At 41.5% G+C, this 23,716-nt stretch overlaps 1 protein-coding gene across 1 annotated transcript; it reads right to left on the bottom strand.

Annotated features, from left to right (window-relative positions):
• Positions 1-134: 134 nt before the first annotated feature.
• Positions 135-23,191, bottom strand: LOC139458391 (putative uncharacterized protein DDB_G0291608). Its single transcript, XM_071239809.1, has 9 exons — positions 23,019-23,191; positions 17,913-18,043; positions 12,066-13,558; positions 7,295-7,403; positions 5,545-5,643; positions 4,937-5,051; positions 4,346-4,458; positions 2,363-2,641; positions 135-1,587 (listed from the first exon to the last, which is right to left on the bottom strand). The coding sequence occupies exons 1-9, from the start codon at positions 23,071-23,073 to the stop codon at positions 1,540-1,542; spliced, it is 2,442 nt and encodes an 813-aa protein (XP_071095910.1). The 5' UTR covers positions 23,074-23,191; the 3' UTR covers positions 135-1,539.
• Between the last annotated feature and the right edge of the window lie 525 nt (positions 23,192-23,716).

The following is a 23,716-nucleotide window of genomic DNA, read 5'->3' as shown; positions in this document are numbered from 1 at the left end:
TTTTATTAAATAAAAATGTTTTGAGAGTCCAATACCTGAACTGCATACACATAGGTATGTTGTAGACAACCAACCCCCACCCCCCACCCGAAACCCCACCCCCCACCACCCAACCGCCACCCCACCCCCCGACACCTTCCCATGTTATAACACATCCCCCTGTTATACAACATTTTCTCATGTTAGCACACTTTGCAATATTTCAACAGTTCCATGACATAACATTTCTTGTGTCACATAACTTGTCCATGTTATAACACTTTTATAACACTGTTCCATGTTATAACTTATGAGAAATGTTTATAACATGGTAAATTTATAAAAAAAATATATTCTCACAAATAAAAACAAATCATCTAAACAATATTATACATATTTCAGACTATTTTACCAGTTCAACATTCATTAAATGTGATGGATAAAATATTTCATATGAAATCACTTTACAGATAGGGGCTATTGGACAGTGGTTTAAGCAGCCACTTGCCAATACCAGAGACATAAAATTAGCACTAAACTTGGAATGGGCGCCAAATGTAGAATTTGGTCCAATTGTCTATCTATTCCAGTGCAATTCACAGAAAGTGTCTCGATCTAGAAGGATGTTGTATTGTTGTATTAAAACTGTAGCAGGTCAGTTATGTGTGGTCAGCAGACAGTCCAGAGTTCCTCAACCATTGTCCATCTTGACACACACCCGCGAAGATCCGGGTTAGAATAGGTCTTCAGCAACCCATGCTTACCGTAAAATCCGTAAAAAGCGACTATGCTTGTCGCAAGGGGCGACTAACGGGATCGGGTGGTCAGGTTCGCTGACTTGGTTTGATGCATGTCATCGTATCCAAATTGCATGGATCGATGCTCAGGATGTCAATCACTGAATTGTCTGGTCCAGATTCGATTATTTACAGACCGCCGTCATATAGCTGGAATATTACTGAAAGCGGTGTAAAACAACAAACCAAATCAAAACCATCTTGACACAAGGCAGTATTGAATAACTATAAACAAACAAATCAGCATGGCGCCTTGTCAGTGTAAGAGGAACTGTGTTTGAAGCACATACATATTGTGATCCTTTGGAAGAGGTGCAGTCGGGTAGCCAGGTGGTTAAAGCGTTAGCTCGTCACGCCGAAGACCCGGGTTCGATTCCCAATATGGGTACAATGTATGAAGCCCATTTCTGGTGTCCCCCGCCGTGATATTGCTGGAATATTGCTAAAAGCGGCGTAAGATCTCACTCACTCACTCCTTTGGAAGATCTGTACAAGCTGGTCCACACTGACCTGCTGTCTACTGGACTGTGATAGACACCGGATGTCAACAGGCTGGCTGTGCAGTTGATGGGCATTACCGATAGATTACATGATTTTCACTTTTCATTCTCAATTTCTGCTATTTTCATTGGAGTATTTTGAATAGGTGTAGGGTCTGTGAGATTTTTAACTGTATTATTTGTCCCAACTCTGTCCTCAGTGTTGGGACTTTGGTATGTCATGGTTCTAATATTGGTGTGTAGTCAGACTGTAGTTCCAGACTTCAGTAGTGACTACGGTATGTCAGGCGCTGCCTCCTGATTTCATCAAACTGCAAAAGAGGAAGTCACATGTCTGAATAATGAGACACTTCACCTGGGCCCACTTGCACAAAGCGATCTTAGCGCTACAACTATTGTAAGACCATGTTAAAGTATGGGAGTTACGATCATCTTAGCGCTACAACTATTGTAAGCCTATGTTAAAGTATGGGAGTTAGGATTATCTTAGCGCTACAACTGCCGTAAGTCTGTGTTAAAGTATGGGAGTTACGATCATCTTAGCGCTACGACTGTTGTAAGCCTATGTTAAAGTATGGGAGCTACCGCTAAACAAAGATCTGAGGACATCCCATTACGGGTCACGTCAGACTGACCTTGCACAAACTTTGACCGACCAATGGAATGACCAATCAGAAGGCAGCTTTCTCGTGTTTTACAGTACTAATTTCAAATTGGCGACTACGCTTCGAAATATATTTTGACAAATTCTCGATTGGAGATTTGAAACCTGAACAAAAGAACATTCTGGAATGGCTAATAGATGGTCTAGCTCTGACTGGTCCGATTAAAGGTCGTTCTGATGTGACCCCTAATGGGATGTCCTCAGATCTTTGTTTAGCGATAGCGCGAACTGAGGTCTGATTTTAATGAGATTGTTGTGTTCTCAGTCTTAACTACAAAAACAATTTCCCCAAAAATAGTCATGATCCCATATTTGTTTTGTTCAGTATACATTCTGGCTGTGCTTTGTGACAATAGTGGGCTATGAGTCACTTGAAGCCATCTTGCCAAGACTACAAGCCTAGTCCCCATCTTCACACTCACCAAGTTCCGTTTCCAATCTTTGGGTGTTTTAAGGTCTTGATTGGGGGCATCAGTATTTCCACCGAAGTGTATGAGCATCGTCAGTAGATGCAGGTGCTCCTCCTTCTCCAGCATCTTCATCCCTGCTGCGATGTGCAGACTCGTGTTTCCCACCTTGTTTGCTCGGTTGATCAGGTCACGTGACATCCCTACGCCAATGCCTTCCAGGAAGTGTTCTACAAGGCTCACATCACGTGTCTCGATCACCATCATCAGGACCGTCTTGTCGCTGCTCTCATTCTGAGGAAATGTATTGTTCATACAAAATTTCAGCTACCATCTTCAAGGCCTTGGTTTTAGGGTGTTTTCAAGCAATATTCCACCCTTATAATGACAAGGCAAGCATTTACTGACATTATGATAATTGTTTCAGAACATTGAACAAGTGGTAATTACTTAAACCTTTTTCCCTATCGTCCTAATGACTAAAATGAGTGAGTTTTTACCCTGAATCACCAATACATACCCCATTTTAACTGCAGAATATTTGTTCACTTTTAATCTCTGGCTAAACTTGAAACAATTGACAGTAACAAAGGGAAAGGTGTAAATCCTGCTGGGGAACCATGCAGGTTACAGAGGTACCCCTTGATCCCTAGTGTGGTGACCTTAGCTTTGTTAATGTTTTACAACTAGTTTTAAGTCAAACTGTGATATATTGCTAGTTATTATACTGTCCTTCATCGACAGGTTTTATAAATATTGTATAAATTGTTCAAGTTATGCTATGGCTGAAATTTTGCTGATGAGACTTAAAATTAAATTCACTTATTCACTCAATTTACCAGGAATAACTATACTAACTGATATGGCCTGCACCAAGACAAAAACAGCCTTTGAAAAGGCAAGGTTGGTGCTCAGCTGGTACTTTGAGGTGCGAGTGAGTGTTTGTTGTTATACGTCCCACAGCAATATTTCAGCTATATGATGGCAACCAGTAAACAATCAAGCCTGGACGGACCAACCAGGAAATACTGTTGGGGTACACTGACATGCATCAACTGAGTCACCAACCCTGATGACCTGATCCATTACAACCAGCATAGGTTGCTGGGCACCTGTTCTAAACTAGAATGACTACTTTCTTGAAAGATATTAAAAGAAATGAGCAAAACTTGTTGAAGCATTCACAGATCAGATTCCTTCAGGTGAGACTTGATTATGATTGGATGTCTGACCCTAACATATGGCATATGAAAATATATATTAGAAAATCACTATTTTTATATTACTGTATTCGACGTAATAAGCGCCCAGGGCTCTTATTAGAATATTATTTTGGTGAAAAAAAGTTGAAAGATAAATTTCATGGTTTATACTGACAGCCTGAAATGTTTATGTACAACAAATATATGTTTCCAGAATTTAATTGCTAATAATAAAGGGTGCATATAACACACAAGAGCGTATTATACGCAAATAGGGGAAGGAAGCTGTGCATATTATATGCCAATAGGGGTTGGAAGGGGTGCTAATTGGGATTGTTCACTAGCCAATATATCAACAAATCTCCCTGTGGGCGCTATATTAGAGCGGGGCAGTTATTACGGTGAATACGGTATATACAAATGAAAACTTATATAACTATCTGAAACACCTTGCTCTTAGAAAAATACATTCCCACCTACAGGAAAAAATAAATATTCTGGTACAGATAGTAACATTAAATTTACTGCGATCTTTTTTTTAATCTAACTCCCAACATTCAAAATATTCCAGCTATATGACCGCAGCCTATAAATAATCAAGTATGGGCCAGACAATCCATTGATTGATATCCTGAGCAATGATCCACATCGTCGGGGCATGATGACCCAGCTTGACCCAGCATGACCACTTGATCTATTTATTCGCCTTGTCCGGTTGCTGGGAAGCAATTCTAACCCAGATTGCCCACTGGGTGACCACACGTAATAACCTTATTGGAAAAAAATGGATGCTTACAAATTTATCAATATTGGCACCACAGTTCACGAGGTGATGAATAATTTCACATCTATCTCGGTCCTCATTGCCCTGGATGTGGCCATGGAGCGCTAACATCAGGGGAGTCTTCTCTGAAACATTAAACAAACTCAGTTAGGGGAAGTATGTCATGACAGGCAATTTCTCCAAAACATTGAGAGGAAGACATTTTCAGTGAAGAATTAGGAAATTGAAAGAATGGGCAGTCAATTAAAGTTAACATACATGTTACAACTGAATTAATTTTAATGACAAAAATAGTGATACTCCTTGGAATTTCATGGGACTCACAAAGCCTTACATTTGCATCCATTCTCAGCTTTTCAGCTTATAAAATGCAATATATTGTGTCCAGTAAAATTCTTGGATTGCAATATGGTACTGAAACTATTACTGAGAGGGCCCAGTTGAGCAGAGTTGCATCCCTTAGGCATGCCAGGAGCTTAAGATCAAGGGTTCGATTCCCAATTATGGCTGCGTCACTCACTCACTCACTCACAGATTCTCCCACCCATTCTCACTCACCCACCCACTCACTCACTCACAGGTGATCACTGACAGGCTACTCACTATCACAGATCCGCTGCAGTTCAATGTCCAGGCCATCGTAACTAAGCAGGAGTATCACCATCTGCGTATCTCCCAGGTCGATGGCTTTGTGTATAGGGGCTTGCATCTTGTCACTCTGTTAAACATTTCATGACACTTGTCATATTCGTAGGATGTGCCCCGTAGGCAGAGGAACTTATTTCAGCATGCAATAATCAAGGATGAGAATGGATATTTTCCCTTTTCAGCTGAAACATCTTTGCAACATAATTTGAGGGTGTTTATTGGGGAAGCCATAAGATTTTAACAAATATTTGGTCACTAAAATTACTGAGATAATGAAAAAGGCAGCTTGACTTTCTTGCTTATTTTCTAACACTGAAGACACATCAGTTGTATATTCATCATTGCCTTTCAAAAATGATCATATTAGGATGATATTAGGATGTTCCAATGAGTGATAGCTTTCTTACTTTGTTCACAAACAAGTGTTCAAGTGATGGCGTGCTTACTTTGTTCACAAACAAATGTTCAAGTGATGGCGTTCTTACTTTGTTCACAAACAAGAATTCAAGTGATGGCGTGCTTACTTTGTTCACAAACAAGTGTTCAAGTGATGGCGTGCTTACCCTATGTTCCATGCACTGAATGTTTGGGTCAGCCCCAATCTGCAGCAGGAAGTACACTATGTCGTATTTCCGCAGCATCACAGCAATGTAAAGGGCCGTCTGTAAAACATAACCGCCAATTAAATCGGGACTATCCTCGGACTAACTGGCAAGCACAGAAAGTTCCTTTCAAGTCAAGCAACACGGATTTTGTAAGTCTGTTCTATGGTGATTTTCCCAACCAAGCAATTTACAATTATCTTAATCACACAGAGACCATGTCTTAATTTGACACTGTTAGGTAAGTAAAAGCAACAAAACGACTGTATGATTCTGACTATATCCTGAGCATGTGTTTATGACCAAATCAAAATCAAATAGTGATGATAGGTGTTTGCGAAAAGGTGAGCATATCCTGCCCCACAGTAGCACACATCACAAACACATGCAAAGGCAAGTCAATTGTTCACTTGAAAAAATCAGGGCAAGATATGGTACAAGTCAAAATAGGGAATTCTTCGAACATCATTCTTGTCACTGACGTGTCAAATTTGGAAATGTCCTAAAATAAAACTTTTTATGGTATGTTCGGTAGAGCACCCACTTGACTGGAAGTGTCTTTTGAACTCTAACTGTACAGTAGGGAAAAGTTCATTTAATTCAGCCTGAGTTTTTTTTCAGCTGGATGGTCCTCATGTGAAACTTAGCTCTTAAATTAACAACTCGTAATCAAAACAGAAATTCCGACCAAGCCAATTTGCAAACCAGTATCAATAAAACATAATTATTGTGTTTCCAGAACCCAGCTGACACTTCCTATCCAGGGTCACATATAACACTTCCTGGTTATCACTTAAGTACAGAAGCTCACCTTCTACAAATAGGAATTGAGTGGATATATTGACATGGGTGTTTTTGCCTCATAATGAATGAGTGAGTGAATTGGGTTTAACGCCGCTTTTAACAGTTTTATCACGGCGTGTCAGCTTAATGTTGCAGGAAAGCCAAAAGTGATGCAGGTCTCAGACGTTTACCACTTCGGTGAAACCCACGAGCTGACAAACCTCCAAACATAACTGAGGCAAAACAGGATTCGAACCCACGATCATGTTTCTGGCGTGCCCAAGGGATACAACTCTGCACAGGGAGCATGTGTATTTGTATAGGTCTCGTTTTATATCACTGACAAAATTTAGCAAAATAACAACTGCTTTTCAAAATTACCTGGCAAAGTCACTTAGTTCCCAGTGACCCTTTCCACAAAGCGCTCTTAGCGCTAAGACTGTCGTAAGCCAGTGTCAGGAGTCATGATCACCTTAGTGCTAAGATAGCTTTGTGGAACGGGGCTCTGGTCTGTTTAGGCTTTGCTCCATGAGGTTGACATGACTGTGACTAAAAAATGAAAACAGTTTAAAGCAGACTCACCACTCACAGCTTATCAAAACGAATGCCTAAAGACCCAAAAAGATCTTTTTTCCGATTATCCAACAAACCCTCATTTATTAAAACCTATTCCAAATAGTGTCAAGGTTACAAAGGTTCTCTAACGTAATTACATGTTAGCCCAGTAGTTAAAGCGTGAGCTCGTCACGCTGAAGACCTGGGTTCGCTTCCCCACATGGGCACAATGTGTGAAGCCCATTTCTGGTGTCCGCCCGCCGTGTTATTGCTGGAATATTGCTAAAAGCGGTGTTGAACCATACTCACTCACTCCAATTTTGAGATTACATGAAACATACATATAAACATGAGTTCTACTACAAACACACACCTGCCGCTGGTGATTGAGATTGTTGACATTGTTCACAACTAACTGCTGGTTGTCTCTGTAGATCTCTTTGACCTGTTGAAGACCCAGATCCGCAAAGTAGTGAACCACGCTGGTGAACAAGAAACACATGTTTAGAACTTCTATTGGGGCAGTTGAGGCGGAAATTGTGCACTAAAGGCACCATTGAACAATTCTGAACATTTCCAATAAGCATCCAGCTCAGCAGCGATCCCTGGTGGCAGAAAATCCAAGATGGCCACCAACATGGCTGAAATCTCGAATGAAATCAATCTATACTCAATATATCACAATTATCTGGTCAATTAATACACACTACATTCCTCGATCATCCGTAAATACTTACAGTTGATGAGGCTTAAAAAAAAAAAATTGGTTCTCAGGCAATGGCTTTTGAAAATATAGTGCAGGAGGGCAGGCAGTGTTTTTCATTTTTTTGTTTTTTTGTTGCTGTTGAAACTAGTATGTAACCAAATAACAGTTGTGTAACCAAATAAACAGTTGTGGACAACCAACCTTGGAAAGGGCCTCCCTACATAAATGGAATACAGTATTTGACTACCACTGGACTTGGGATGTTTAAAGATTTGTTTTGCTTTAATAAAAATGGAAATAATTATGAAACTTGCGGTGAACTTAATGATGAGGAACCTCAGAACCAAGACTATTATTTTTTTTAAGCCTAAGTTATGTAGTTTGTTTATTTAACCAATGGATCAAGTCACAGTCTGGTGCTAGGGGAAGGAAAAACAGCAAGTGCTTGAACACCAACTTTCAGACCACAGTGTAAAAACAGCAATATGTCTCCACATTAGGGCTGGGATGAGTCCAAATTTACTACCCGGGTACCTGACCGCCTATTACCCGACCCTACGTGGATACCCACTGCAAGTTTCAAGAGCTGAGAACGAAATGTCTGATTTGTTATTGTTTTATCGCAGCCCTGGTTAAAACTATTTAGATACATGTATCAAACAATCAGATCATCGATCACTGAAGTTGACTGAAGCTTATCTTTACTCAAACATATAAAAGTCCAAAGGAATGTGCGCATCGTCAGAAAGAAATGCGAACATTAGCGACATGTAGTGTAACCACTGAGCTATAGTGAGTTTTTGTCATTAAACAATATATCATGTGACTTACCACGGGTCCGGGTAGTCCTGTGGGTACCCGGGTCCTATGCAGGACCCACCCGACCATGTACCCGAGTTACCTGTCCCAGCCCTAATTGTGTTCATTTCAATGTGGTGGAGGCAAAGGAACATATTTGCTAAGAACAAGCATTCGACTGTTCCAAGTTGTCCACGTGAACGTTTTGTATTTTTGAAGTATGTGATCATGGTAATGGCATTTTTAAAGGAATGTCAGTTTAAAAAGAAGTCCTTATTTAACCAATCTCATTAAAATCAGACCTCAGTTCTCGCTACTGCTAAACAAAGATCTGAGGACATCCCATTAGGGGTCACGTCAGAACGACCTTTCACCCGACCAATCAGAGCATCGCTTACCAGATTATGAAAGTGACAGTCGGAATGTGATTTCTGATCCTGCAGCCTCGAAAACTTTAACTCCAAACGATAGTTACGGGTTTAACGACTGTATCCATACAATCTAGACCATCTATTAGCCATTCCAGAATGTTCTTTTGTTCAGGTTTCAAATTTGTAATCGAGAATTTGTCAAAATATGTTTCCAAGCGTAGTCGCCAATTTGAAATTAGTGCCGTAAAGCACGAGAAAGCTTCCTTCTGATTGGTCATTCTATTGTTCGGTCAAAGTTCGCGCAAGGTCGATCTGACATGACCTGTAATGGGATGTCCTCAGATCTTTGTTTAGCTGTAGAGAGAACTAAGATCTGATTTATATGAGATTGTTATTTAACAAAGGAGGTAAATCTGTAACATTTATCTGTCAAAATACCCTGTCCGTCCACCTGTTGCATAGCCTGTGGCCATCTGTTGTTTCATCGCCATGGAGATCCGGGTTAGAATTGGTCATCAGCAGCCCCGGCTGTCGTAGGCGGCGACTAACGGGATCGGTTGGTTAGGCTGCGTATATCAATGTACTTACAGACTGACGGGCGGTCGGGTAGCCTAGTGGTTAAAACGTTTAAGACCCGGGTTCGATTCCCGACATGGGTACAATGTGTGAAGCCCATTTCTGGTGTCCCCCGCCGTGATATTGCTGGAATATTGCTAAAAGCGGCGTAAAGCATTATTCACTATTCTACCATGAATTTGGAATTTACTCGATTCTGATTGGTCAATCAGAGGCTATTAAATCACAATAAACCCCCTCTGATTGAAACAGCTGGTTTGACGACTGCGTCACCGCGGAAGCTGATATTCACAGAATAGTACTTTTTTCAGTCATTGTCGGTAGGCATATTTAAATAATTATATCTACAATTACAGGTTACAAAATGCATACGTGCGGTTACTACAGTATTCAAAGAATGTGTGGCAATGCATTTCGTGCAGAAATCACGATAGAAATCTACAAAGGGAATGTATTTACGTTTTGGAGACATAGCTTTTGCGTCACAATGAGCGATATGACGTCATAATGGTGACGTGCGATGTAGAGCGAAAGCCTTGCAAAGCTTGCTTTGTTTTCTTTAGGGATGCCCATCTAATGTTAGCTAACCAAGTTGCCGTGCTCATATGCTTTCAATGCCTGTCATATGTTCCAGTGAAGTATTACAGTGTAAACAAACTGCTTGAGTATACACAGCGCCATATTTTGTTTGGTGATTCCCTAATTCAGATCGATGACCCACTCAAAACCCTGGACTCAACCCATGCCGCTTTACTCAGTATATTTGCTAACACCAAAGAGTTCGCGTTTTATTTAGTCATGGTAGAAAGGAGATAAACATACTGTGTTTTCAATGTAGAGCTAGGTTACCTGTAGATTTAACCTCGCTAAATTTAGCGGAGCGATTTAACCGCGCTCAATTTAGCGGGGTTAAATCTACAGGATACCTAGCTCTACATTGAAAACACATTATGTTTATCTCCTAAATCACTACAGACTGACATCATATGCTGGAATATTGCTGAGTAAGGCATTAAACAACAAACAAACAAACAAAACACTGCTTCAATATATCAACAAAAGTAGACCTCATTTGACTTCTGTGAGTCTTAGAGAGACTAATTTCTTAAGCTGCCCTTTTGTTTGTTTGTGATTTTGTTGTTGTTGTTGTTGCTTGTTTGTTGTTTAATGCCACAGTCTGTAAATAATTGACTCTGAAGCAGGCAATCCTGTGATTAACATCATATGATGACATGCATCAACCAAGTCAGCGAGTCTGACCACCCAATCACGTTAGTCACCTCTTACGACAAGCATTGTCGGCAAGCATGGGTTGCTGAAGACGTATTCTCTACCCGGATTCTCTGACATTGAATTCAATTTAAAGTACCTCCTAATTTTAGAAAATAAGAACTTTAACAATTTTGAAAATTGATTTTTGTTCTAGTTTGCTGCAAAGGGCACTTGTTTGGAATCCTAGATTAACCTCTACAGGGATGCTCATCACGATATGGCTGAAATACTGCCGATGTGACGTTAAATCTTAACTCACTCACTCACTCACTCACTCACTCACTACAGGTGGAGAGTCTGACCCAACAGATCAACTATAGCCGCCTCTTACGGCTAGCAATTGAGTGTTGAGGACCTTTTCCATACGAACCCCATGGGTTTTACAGAAAGAAAATCTACTGATAAACATTTGCAGCACCGTAGCAAAAACGTGCATAATTTTCACTTTATGGCACATTTGTGAGTGAGTTGGGATTAGGACAGTATTTCAGTTATATCAACGCATCAGTTTGATGAGGAGGAAAGACGAGGAGAACCAGATCTGATACATTTACCACCTCAGTGAAACCACGCGTACGGATATGGTGCTGTTTGTTTGTTTGTTTTGTTTGTTTGTTTGTTGTTTAGAGCCGCACTTAGCAAATATTCCAGCTATATGACGGTGGTCTGTGAATAATCGAGTCTGCACCAGACAATCCAGTGATTGACCTCATGAGCATCGATCCATATCATTGGGATACGATAAAATGCATCAACCAAGTCAGCGAGTCTGACCACCCGATCCCGTTAGTCGCCTCTTATGACAAGCATAGTTTCCTCTTACTGTGGCAAGCATGGGTTGCTGAAGACCTATTCTACCCCAGATATGGTGTTGACACCAGGGATCCAAACAAGCAATTATTGGATTTTATTACATGTGACATTGGCAGTATTTCAGCCATATCATGACGATGTGGCACATGGGATGCAACTCAGTACAGCAAACTACGGCACCTAAGACAAGTTGCCATGCAACCCCCTTTATCATCCCAAACTGGCTCCCACAGGAGATATCGCTTGGGCGAGATCAAGCGATATCTACACTGTAGATATCGCTGCTGCAATGAATTTGCATCACAATGCTTTGCAGACCATTGTGACGTCATTGGTTACCTGAAGCTGTTAGCAGTACTTTTTACACTGCTTATTACTGTCTACAAATTGAAAAAGTTGGAAGAATGATGTTGGATGATAAATAAAATCTCACACTCGTGTCTTTTGATAAGAAATATATCAACACTCGTTGATAAAAGTGGAAAAAATCCTCGGCAAGCCTCGGAGTTTTCCCACTTTTATCAACTCCTGTTGATATAATTGATATCAAAAGACACTCGGGTGAGATTCTCTATTTAAGTTTCATCAACCGAGGAGAATACACCTACGTGTCCTCATCATGCCGCATGGCTTCATCCTCCTCGTCTGTATCAGAATACTCTGTGGAGCTTGATGGACCTTCCCCACCGGGACCGAGATGACTGGAGGTACTCGAACAAGGCGATCCCCCTGGAGCTTCAACAGGGATGCCAGGATTAGTACACATTCCATCTTGGCCAGGTGAGACCCTGTCTGGAGGTGGTCGAACGACTGGAGCTTCTCCACAAGGTGATCTGTCTTGGCCAGGCGAGAACCTGTCTGGAGGTGGGCGAACGACTGGAGCTTCTCCACCAGGTGCACCGTCTTGATCAGACAATTCAAAAGGATGTTGGCTAGAACCTGTAGAAGTGACTGCGGTGCCATGATCCAGTTGAGAGACTCCTAACAGGTTCGGGGGTGGGCTAGATCCTTGTCTTAAGTCAATTCTTGAGGCATGTCTTACACCAGGCTGTTGAAGTACAAAGTGACCGTTTGCTGAGTGATAGGGCCCTTCTGGTGGGTAAGCCTGGCTGTTTGCTGGGAGACGTGGCACTGCTGGTGGATAAGCCTGGCTGTTTGCTGGGAGACGTGGCACTGCTGGTGGATAAGCCTGGCTGTTTGCTGGGAGACGTGGCACTGCTGGTGGATAAGCCTGGCTGTTTGCTGGGAGACGTGGCACTGCTGGTGGATAAGCTGAACTGTTTTCCTGTATGACAGCACTTTGATTAAATTGTCCATCACCACGATGTGGATACTGCAATGAACTGGACACAACATGCTGAATAAAACGATCAATGTTGTTTGGGAACTGTGCTGCGAGGCCATCATTGCTTGCCACCACCCGGGACGGAGAACTCTCACTGCAGGAATGTGAAGTACCCTGCAACCAATCAGTTGGGCCCTTCGTTGATGTGGCAACATAACAACCAGAAGTTGTTCTCATGTCAGTCATTGGCAGCTTGGGTGGCCCTACCACCTCACCATCTGTTTCCAAGTCTTCTCTGATGAAAGTGAGGACATCATCTAAGTTCACGTCGCCTGTTTCAGACAGCTCCGGATGCATCTGTGCTGGAGTTCCAGTTGGTACTCCTCCAGGATAGGGTGGGGGGAGCATCTCAGGAGGCCCTCGTGTTCCAGGATTCATGGCAAGCAGAAAAGGTTCTGAATTCCTTCCTGGGTCAAACCTCTGTTGGTGAACGCTTGGAACCAATCTCGTTGCAGTTACAACATGTGATTGAAAATTGTCCTCAGCACCTTCTAGTGGCCCAGGGACAGGTGTGTACTGTTGTCTGGCCTGAGGCTGCTGCTGCTGCTGCTGCTGCTGCTGTAGAGGACTCTGCGGCCACAGTTGTTGCTGTGAGTGTTGCTGTGAGTGTTGCTGTGAGTGTTGGGGAGGCGGTCGTTGTTGGGGAAGACGTTGATAGGGATGGTGACCTGGGTATGGTGGGGGATGGTGAACACCTCCATGTCTGACCATCCTGGGGATCAGTCCATCCACCTCATCCTTATTTCCTCGGCGTAGCTGGTGGTAAACAAGAAGCCATGTTACAGCAGGGGAGAAATAACAGATGGTATTGAGTGGCTAAAAGTGCAGCACGACATGGCGTTGAATGTTAATATTGTAGGGAAAATGGTAATATTTACAGTTTAGGAACAGTTTAATCAAACTAAAGATGAATATGAACAGTGTTGCACAAAGTGGTGTTGAATGTTGACAGTGTAGCACAACGTGGTGTTGAATGTTGACAGCGTAGCATGTGGTGTTGAATGTTAACAGTGTAGCACAAGTGTAGTACTACATGGTGTTGAATGTTAACAGTGTAGTACTACAATGTGTTGAATGTTAACAGTGTAGTACAACAATGTCTTGAATGTTAACAGTGTAGTACTACAATGTGTTGAATGTTAACAGTGTAGTACAACAATGTGTTGAATGTTAACAGTGTAGCACAACATGGTGTTGAATGTTAGCAGTGTAGCACAATATGGTGTTGAATGTTAGCAGTGTAGCACAATATGGTGTTGAATGTTGACAGTGTTGCACAACATGGTGTTGAATGTTGACAGTGTAGTACAACATGGTGTTGAATGTTAACAGTGTAGTACTACACTGTGTTGAATGTTAACAGTGTAGCACAATATGGTGTTGAATGTTGACAGTGTTGCACAACATGGTGTTGAATGTTAGCAGTGTAGTACTACAATGTGTTGAATGTTAACAGTGTAGCACAACATGGTGTTGAATGTTAACAGTGTAGTACTACAATGTGTTGAATGTTAACAGTGTAGTACAACAATGTCTTGAATGTTAACAGTGTAGTACTACAATGTGTTGAATGTTAACAGTGTAGTACAACAATGTGTTGAATGTTAACAGTGTAGCACAACATGGTGTTGAATGTTAGCAGTGTAGCACAATATGGTGTTGAATGTTAGCAGTGTAGCACAATATGGTGTTGAATGTTGACAGTGTTGCACAACATGGTGTTGAATGTTGACAGTGTAGTACAACATGGTGTTGAATGTTAACAGTGTAGTACTACACTGTGTTGAATGTTAACAGTGTAGCACAATATGGTGTTGAATGTTGACAGTGTTGCACAACATGGTGTTGAATGTTAGCAGTGTAGTACTACAATGTGTTGAATGTTAACAGTGTAGCACAACATGGTGTTGAATGTTAACAGTGTAGTACTACACTGTGTTGAATGTTAACAGTGTAGCACAATATGGTGTTGAATGTTGACAGTGTTGCACAACATGGTGTTGAATGTTAACAGTGTAGTACTACAATGTGTTGAATGTTAACAGTGTAGCACAATATGGTGTTGAATGTTGACAGTGTTGCACAACATGGTGTTGAATGTTAACAGTGTAGTACTACAATGTGTTGAATGTTAACAGTGTAGCACAATATGGTGTTGAATGTTGACAGTGTTGCACAACATGGTGTTGAATGTTGACAGTGTAGTACAACATGGTGTTGAATGTTAACAGTGTAGTACAACATGGTGTTGAATGTTAACAGTGTAGTACAACAATGTGTTGAATGTTAACAGTGTAGTAGTACACTGTGTTGAATGTTAACAGTGTAGCACAATATGGTGTTGAATGTTGACAGTGTTGCACAACATGGTGTTGAATGTTAGCAGTGTAGTACTACAATGTGTTGAAAGTTAGCAGTGTAGCACAACATGGTGTTGAATGTTGACAGTGTTGCACAACATGGTGTTGAATGTTGACAGTGTAGTACAACATGGTGTTGAATGTTAGCAGTGTAGTACTACAATGTGTTGAATGTTAACAGTGTTGCACAATATGGTGTTGAATGTTGACAGTGTTGCACAACATGGTGTTGAATGTTGACAGTGTAGTACAACATGGTGTTGAATGTTAACAGTGTAGTACAACATGGTGTTGAATGTTAACAGTGTAGCACAACATGGTGTTGAATGTTAGCAGTGTAGCACAATATGGTGTTGAATGTTGACAGTGTTGCACAACATAGTGTTGAATGTTGACAGTGTAGTACAACATGGTGTTGAATGTTAACAGTGTAGCACAATATGGTGTTGAATGTTGACAGTGTAGTACTACATGTTGTTGAATGTTAACAGTGTAGTACTACACTGTGTTGAATGTTAACAGTGAAGCACAATATGGTGTTGAATGTTAACAGTGTTGCACAACATGGTGTTGAATGTTAGCAGTGTAGTACTACAATGTGTTGAATGTTAACAGTGTAGCACAATATGGTGTTGAATGTTGACAGTGTTGCACAACATAGTGTTGAATGTTGACAGTGTAGTACAACATGGTGTTGAATGTTAACAGTGTAGTACAACATGGTGTTGAATGTTAACAGTGTAGTACAACAATGTGTTGAATGTTAACAGTGTAGCACAATATGGTGTTGAATGTTGACAGTGTAGTACTACATGGTGTTGAATGTTGACAGTGTAGTACAACATGGTGTTGATTGTTAACAGTGTAGTACTACACTGTGTTGAATGTTAACAGTGTAGTAGTACAATGTGTTGTATGTTAACAGTGTAGTACTACAATGTGTTGAATGTTAACAGTGTAGTACTACGATGTGTTGAATGTTAACGGTGTAGTACTACATGGTGTTGAATGTTAACAGTGTAGTACTACAATGTGTTGAATGTTAACAGTGTAGTACTACATGGTGTTGAATGTTATGAATTTGGATGAATCGTATGTGAACCTGTGTGAACCCAGTGCAAACCTTTATGCACTCAATGTGAACCCAGTGAGAACCACATGTGAACATGTATGAACCTGTATGAACCCAGGGTTAACTCGATGAACCCAGTGTTAACCTGTATGAATCCAATGTGAATCTGTATGAACCCACTGAATAACCTGTATTAACCCAGTGTGAATCTGTATGAACCCACTGTGAATCTGCATCAACCCAGTGTGAACCTGTATGAACCCAGTGTGAACCTGTATGAAACCTGTGTGAACCTGTATTAACCCAGTGTGAACCTGTATGAAACCAGTGTGAACATGTATGAACCCTGTGTGAATCTGCATGAACCCAGTGTGAACCTGTATGAAACCAGTGTGAACCTGTATGAACCCTGTGTGTATCTGCATGAACCCAGTGTGAACTTGTATGAACCCAGTGAAAACCTGTATGAAACCAGTGTGAACCTGTATTAACCCAGTCTGAATCTGTATGAACCCACTGTGAATCTGCATGAACCCAGTGTGAACCTGTATGAACCCAGTGTGAACCTGTATGAAACCTGTGTGAACCTGTATTAACCCAGTGTGAACCTGTATGAAACCAGTGTGAACATGTATGAACCCTGTGTGAATCTGCATGAACCCAGTGTGAACCTGTATGAACCCAGTGTGAACCTGTATGAACCCTGTGTGTATCTGCATGAACCCAGTGTGAACTTGTATGAACCCAGTGAGAACCTGTATGAAACCAGTGTGAACCTGTATTAACCCAGTCTGAACCTGTATGAAACCAGTGTGAACCTGTATGAATCCAGTGTGAATCTGCATGAACCCAGTGTGAACCTGTATGAACCCAGTGTGAACCTGTATGAAACCAGTGTGAACCTGTATGAACCCAGTGTGAACCTGTATGAAACCAGTGTGAACCTGTATTAACCCAGTGTGAACCTGTATGAACCCAGTGTGAATCTGTATGAAACCTGTGTGAACCTGTATTAACCCAGTGTGAACCTGTATGAAACCAGTGTGAACATGTATGAACCCTGTGTGAATCTGCATGAACCCAGTGTGAACCTGTATGAAACCAGTGTGAACCTGTATGAACCTAGTGTGAATCTGCATGAACCCAGTGTGAACTTGTATGAACCCAGTGTGAACCTGTATGAAACCAGTGTGAACCTGTATTAACCCAGTGTGAACCTGTATTAACCCAGTGTGAACCTGTATGAAACCTGTGTGAACCTGTATGAACCCTGTGTGAATCTGCATGAACCCAGTGTGAACCTGTATGAACCCAGTGTGAACTTGTATGAACCCAGTGTGAACCTGTATGAAACCAGTGTGAACCTGTATTAACCCAGTGTGAACCTGTATTAACCCAGTGTGAACCTGTATGAACCCTGTGTGAATCTGCATGAACCCAGTGTGAACCTGTATGAAACCAGTGTGAACCTGTATGAACCTAGTGTGAATCTGCATGAACCCAGTGTGAACTTGTATGAACCCAGTGTGAACCTGTATGAAACCAGTGTGAACCTGTATTAACCCAGTGTGAACCTGTATGAAACCAGTGTGAACCTGTATGAACCCAGTGTGAACCTGTATGAACCCAGTGTGAACCTGTATGAACCCTATTTTCAGTAAACACTCAGCCAACTCACTGCTTGTGGCCCGATGACCAGTCTCTCCAAGTCTGTGGCAGTCTTGTCTATGTCATACTGAAGCTGTATGTCATCGCGGTCATCCTCCCTGGCCAGGGACAGCTGATGCAACTTCTCTTCAATATCTGGACCTACACATCATTTACAACTGTATTACTACTGCAGTGTGAAATCTATCTAAGGGTTGAGAAAACCATTGCAAAGTGTGTGAGTGAGTGAGTTGTGTTTAACGCCGCTTTGAACAGTATTCCAGTTATATCACAACATGTCAGCTTACAACTACACCAGAAATGGCAGTGCCATAGCCAGCCGGGGGGCAGGGGGGGGAGGGGGGGGGAGGGGGGGCAGTTGCCCCCCCTGGATTTTTTTTATAAAAAACAGTTTTATTTGAATCAAGTTGGGGAGAAGTGATACTTGTACAAATATTTGCCCTCCCTGTCAAAAAAAGTTAACAACGGCCTTGAATGGGCACAATATGCTTAATTCATACGTTGTACCCATGTGGGGAATCAAACTTGGATCTTCGGTGTGGCAAGATAACACTTTAACCACTAGGCTACGTTACCTCACCGTCTCGAACACTGCTTTTGAGGTTTATGGGAGGTGTGACTGTCGGACATGGTATTTTGACAGATAAATATTACAGATTTATCTCATTTGTTAAATAAGGACTTCTATTTAAAAGGACATTCTTTTAAAAAAGCCACTACCATGATCACATACTTCAAAAATACGAAACGTTCATGTGGACAACTTGGAACAGTGGAATGCTTGTTCTTAGCAAATATGTCCCTTTGCCTTCACCACATTGAAATGAATACATTTAGGGCTGGGATGGGTAACTCGGGTACTCGGGTCGGGTGGGTACCCGGGTACCCACAGGACTACCCATCCCTGTGGTAAGTCACATGATATATTGTTTAATGACAAAACCTATCTAGAACTCTATGGTTACACTACAAGTCACTAATGTTCGCATTTCTTTCTGACTATGCACCCATTCCTTCTGACTTTTATATGTTTGACAAACCTTAAGTCAACTTCAGTGTATGCGTGACGAGATAGTTTTATTTGTGTATCTAAATACATTCTTCAAGGCTACGGTCAAACTATTCCCAATTGGACATTTTATACCTATCTTTTGAGACCTACAGCAGGTAATAGTGGGGTGGGTACCTGGGTAGTAAATTTGGATTTGTCCCAGCCCTAAACACAATAGAACATGATTTTTTTTCTGTTTGTTTGATGTTTAACGCCGCACTCAGTAATGTCCCAGCTATATGACGGCCGTCTATAAATAATCGAGTCTTGACCAGACAATCCAGTGATTGACATCATGAGCATTGATCCATGCAATTGGGATGACATGCTTCAACCAAGTCAGCGAGCCTGACCACCCGATCCCGTTAGTCGCCTCTTATGACAAGCATAGTCGTCTTTTACGGCAAGCATGGGTTGATGAAGACCTATTCTATCCCGGATGTTCACGGTTCAATTGAACATGATGATAGCAACAATGACTATTTATAGAATAGGGAAATCTCCACCCACTCACATGACAAGAGATATTTTCACACATGATTAATTTTCTTTCCTGAGCAATGAACACACTATGATGCCATTAAGCTTCCTTCTCTGACAGCTGCGATAGAGAGACACCAGTCATCAGAATAAAACATGCAGTTATCCATAGGCATTATGAAGGTCAAAAGAGAAAACAGATTGAAAATAAATTTTGACCAATATTGAAAAATAAAATGCAAGGGAAAGTCTAGGACTTGAGTCGTGAGTCAGTTTGGTTTTACATCGCTTTTGGCAATATTGAGCAATATCATGGCGGGGACACCAGAAATGGGCTTCACACGTTGTACCCATGTGGGGAATTGAACCCAGGTCTTCGGCATGACAAGCAAATGCTTTAACCACTAGGCTACCCGACCACCCCATAATTTGAGAGGATGAGTGAGTGAGTATGGTTATGTTACTTTTAGCAATATTCCAGCAATATCACGGCAGGGGACACCAGAAAAGGGCTTCACACATTGTATCCATGTTGGGTTTCGAACCCGGGTCTTTTGCGTGACGAGCGAACGCTTTAACCACTAGGCTTCCCCACCGCCCCATAATTTGAGAGGAAAGAGTGAGTGAGTATGGTTTTACGCCACTTTTAGCAATATTCCAGCAATATCCTGCAGAGGACACCAGAAATGGCTTCACACATTGTACCCATGTGGGGGATCGAACCCGGGTCTTTGGTGTGATGAGTGAACACATGAACCACTAGACTACCCCATCGCTCCTAGTAGTAGGGGTACAATATTTGAAATGGTCATAACATAATAAATCATAATCTATTGAATGACAGTGTTCAAAACACTTTGAACAATATTTCAAGCCTGACCTTTGAAGATGTACAGCATGGCATGGTAGTTGAACCATTAAAGTAAAAGTGAGTGAGTGAGTGAGTGAGTGAGTACGCTTTTACGCGGCTTTTAGCAATATCCCAGCAATATCACAGCGGGGGACACCAGAAATGAGCTTCACACATTGTACCCATGTCGGGAATCGAACCTAGGTCTTCGGCGTGACGGGCAAACTCTTTAACCACTAGGCTACCCGACCACCCCATAATTTGAGAGGATAGAGTGAGTGAGTATGGTTTTACTCCACTTTTAGCAATATCACAGCAATATCACAGCAGGGGACACAAGAAATGGCTTCACACATTGTACCCATGTCGGGAATCGAACCCGGGTCTTCGGCGTGACGAGCGAACGCTTTAACCACTAGGCTACACGACCGACCCTTAAAGTAAACGTGAGTGAGTGAGTTGGATTTATCGCCGCTTTTAACAATGTTCCAGTTATATCACGCGTGTCAGCTTAATGTGGGAGGAAAGCCCGAAGTGATGCAGGTCTCAGACGTTTACCACTTCGGTGAAACCCACGAGCACGGGTATGGTGCTGACAAACCTAGAAACATAATCCAGGCGAACCGGGATTCGAACCCACAATCATAGGTTTTTAGCGTGTCCAAGGGGCGCAACTCTGCACAGCGAATCGCGGCGCCTTAAAAGACAGCCAACTGAGCTAAAATGGCATCACGAAGGTGACAATATTTTATAAAAGATGCAGAAATTATGACAAATAATCATCAAGTTGATGTGGCCTCATCAAAAATGGAGTGATCGGGTAGCCTAGTGGTTAAAGCGTTCGCTCGTCATGCCGAAGACCCGGGTTCAAGTCCCCACATGGGTTTGGTGTGTGAAGCCAAATTCCAGTGTTAAGTGAAGTGATATTGATGGAAAATCGCTAAAAGTGGCATGAAACAATACTCACTTACTCATAAATATCACATCTTAGACTGTTAGACGATGGTAGAGAGGCTTATATCGGACTCACCTATCGAAGCTGGAAGTTGATAATGGGTTATTATAAATCAAAAACAATACATAATTCCTGTTTTATATTTATGATTCTATTACTTTCAATTTTATATGATGTCACCATTGGTTACTATTTCTGGGTTCATCACCAACAAATTAAAAGATACTGACATAACTATTTATACCCCAACTGGTTATTTTTTTGTGTGGGACTATTATTGTCAATGTGTTTTAAAGGTTAATAAAAATTACAGAAGTTGACCTTTAGCCTCAGAGAGAGAGAAAGAGAGAGAGAGAGAGAGAGAGAGAGAGAGAGAGAGAGAGAGAGAGAGAGAGAGAGAGAGAGAGAGAGAGAGAGACTTGGGCAATAGTTTCACGATGCAGTTATTTTTTTAGTTCAACGACAACCAAAAAACATAAGGAGGTATATTGCTTCTATTTACTTCCACACACTACTCCAACCTTCCTTGTTAACAACAACACATGACATCATCTTATCATGTAACTTCCCATAATATAAATAACACATGCTATTGTTAGACACTCCCAATAACTTCACGAGGCGACACTTTCCAGATTGACAGTACCCAACAGGTGCCACCTCACATATCATCACGTCCTCATGCAGAGCTATCGGAGGCAAAGACCTGATTTTAATGAGATTGATTTGGGGGTGAAGTACTTAAGAAAAATACCTTTTGGCCTAAGATGACATTGAATATATATGTTCAAAAGTATGTGTGTTTTTTTATACATATTGTCAGATCATATATATAGGTTTTCGGACATCATACGTTGTGGGACTCTCGCTTTAACAGGGGGTGTAGCATCACACAGACACTGCAAATACTCAGACGATGACTTGTTTTCAAGAGAAAATTGTCTTTTACACCTGAATGAGATGTTTTACAGTTGTTCATGGGATTAGTGGGAAAACTATGAATGCTTCTGAATAGAGCTGGGATCGGTACCTCGGGTACCCGGGTCGGGTGGGTACTGAGCAGGACCCGGGTACCCACAGGACTACCCGGACCCGTGGTTAGTCACGTGATATATTGTTTATTGACAAAAATTATCTAGAACTCTATGGTTACACTACAAGTCACTAATGTTCGCATTTCTTTCTGTCTATGCACCCATTTGTTCTGATTTTTCATGGTTGAATAAAGATATAACTTAATTCAACTTCAGTGTATAAATGACCAGTTTGTTTAATACATGTATCTACATACGTTTTGCCAGGGCTATTCTAAAAATGTTCCCAATCTGACATTTTAAGACGTCTCCTGAGACCTACAGTGGGTACCCGGGTAGGATCGGGTAATAGGGAGGTGGGTACCTGGGTAGTAAATTTGGACTCGTCCCATCCTTACTTCTGAAGCTTCTGAAAACCCATAACACGTAGATACATATATCCATGAAAGTAAATTGTTTACAATATTTTTTCCCAATTTTTTATTAACATTCTGACATTTGAACAAGCCTGTAGATCAATTATAGTTAAACATTTTCGTAAATACAAGATAAGTTATAACTTCAATGACAATGACTCTCTCTCAAACATAAAAAGATATGCCTAATCTCCTAAAAAAATTAATACTATGAAAAACGCAACAATACCAAAAGAAATACCAATTCTAAAGGTGTGATCTAAGGATCTAAAAATAGCATCGTGGGAAAAGCCATGTTTTCCTTTTTCAAATGAAAAAAGAAATATTTACCACATTCGGGTGGTCCTTTTACCACCTCTTCGTGATCTAGGCTATCCTGGGGCATGGTTGTATCAGACTGTCAAATTCAGCAGAAAATCACAAACGGCACATTTGTAGAATTTCACCGTCAAGGACCGACCTGTCTTGACACAAATTTAGAAAACTTCCTCATTGACAGACTGGTTCCCGAACTTTAGGAAGCGACACCTAGCGTAGGATCGTGAATCGTAGGTGAATCAAGCTCCTCACAGCGATAGCCCATTCACGAAGCCCATATTCTCATACTGGGAGGATAACGAAGGTGTCACGCGCTGGGAAAGAGCTTGCAGTCGCACATTTTCGTAACCTGAAAGATGAGATTCGAAGTGTAACGGAATTCCACGAGTGGTCTCGAATGTGCGACGCATGAGAACTCGTTCATTTCTTTAACATACCCAGGAACAAAACGAGTGATAACGAACAAAGTCCGTTCAACACTAGTACATCGGCCTTTTCCGTGAAATCTAACTCTAGACATGTGCACATACAAAAAGTGTGTGCAGTGTGTTCGAAATCCCAGTTCGTCAGTGGAACGTAGGCCAACGTACCGACAGCGCCCCGTATGAAATGAGTGAGTGAGTGATCGAGTTGGGTTTAACGCCGCCAGTATTACAGTTATATCGCGGCGTGTCATTAATGTGGGAGGAAAGCCCCAAGTGATGACGGTC

This window comes from Haliotis cracherodii, unplaced genomic scaffold (assembly GCF_022045235.1).
Source record: "Haliotis cracherodii isolate W230 unplaced genomic scaffold, xgHalCrac1.p SCAF_12, whole genome shotgun sequence".
Taxonomy (NCBI): Eukaryota; Metazoa; Mollusca; class Gastropoda; order Lepetellida; family Haliotidae; genus Haliotis; species Haliotis cracherodii.
Note: the sequence above shows the minus strand (reverse complement) of the source record. Positions and strands in the feature narration are given on the sequence as shown.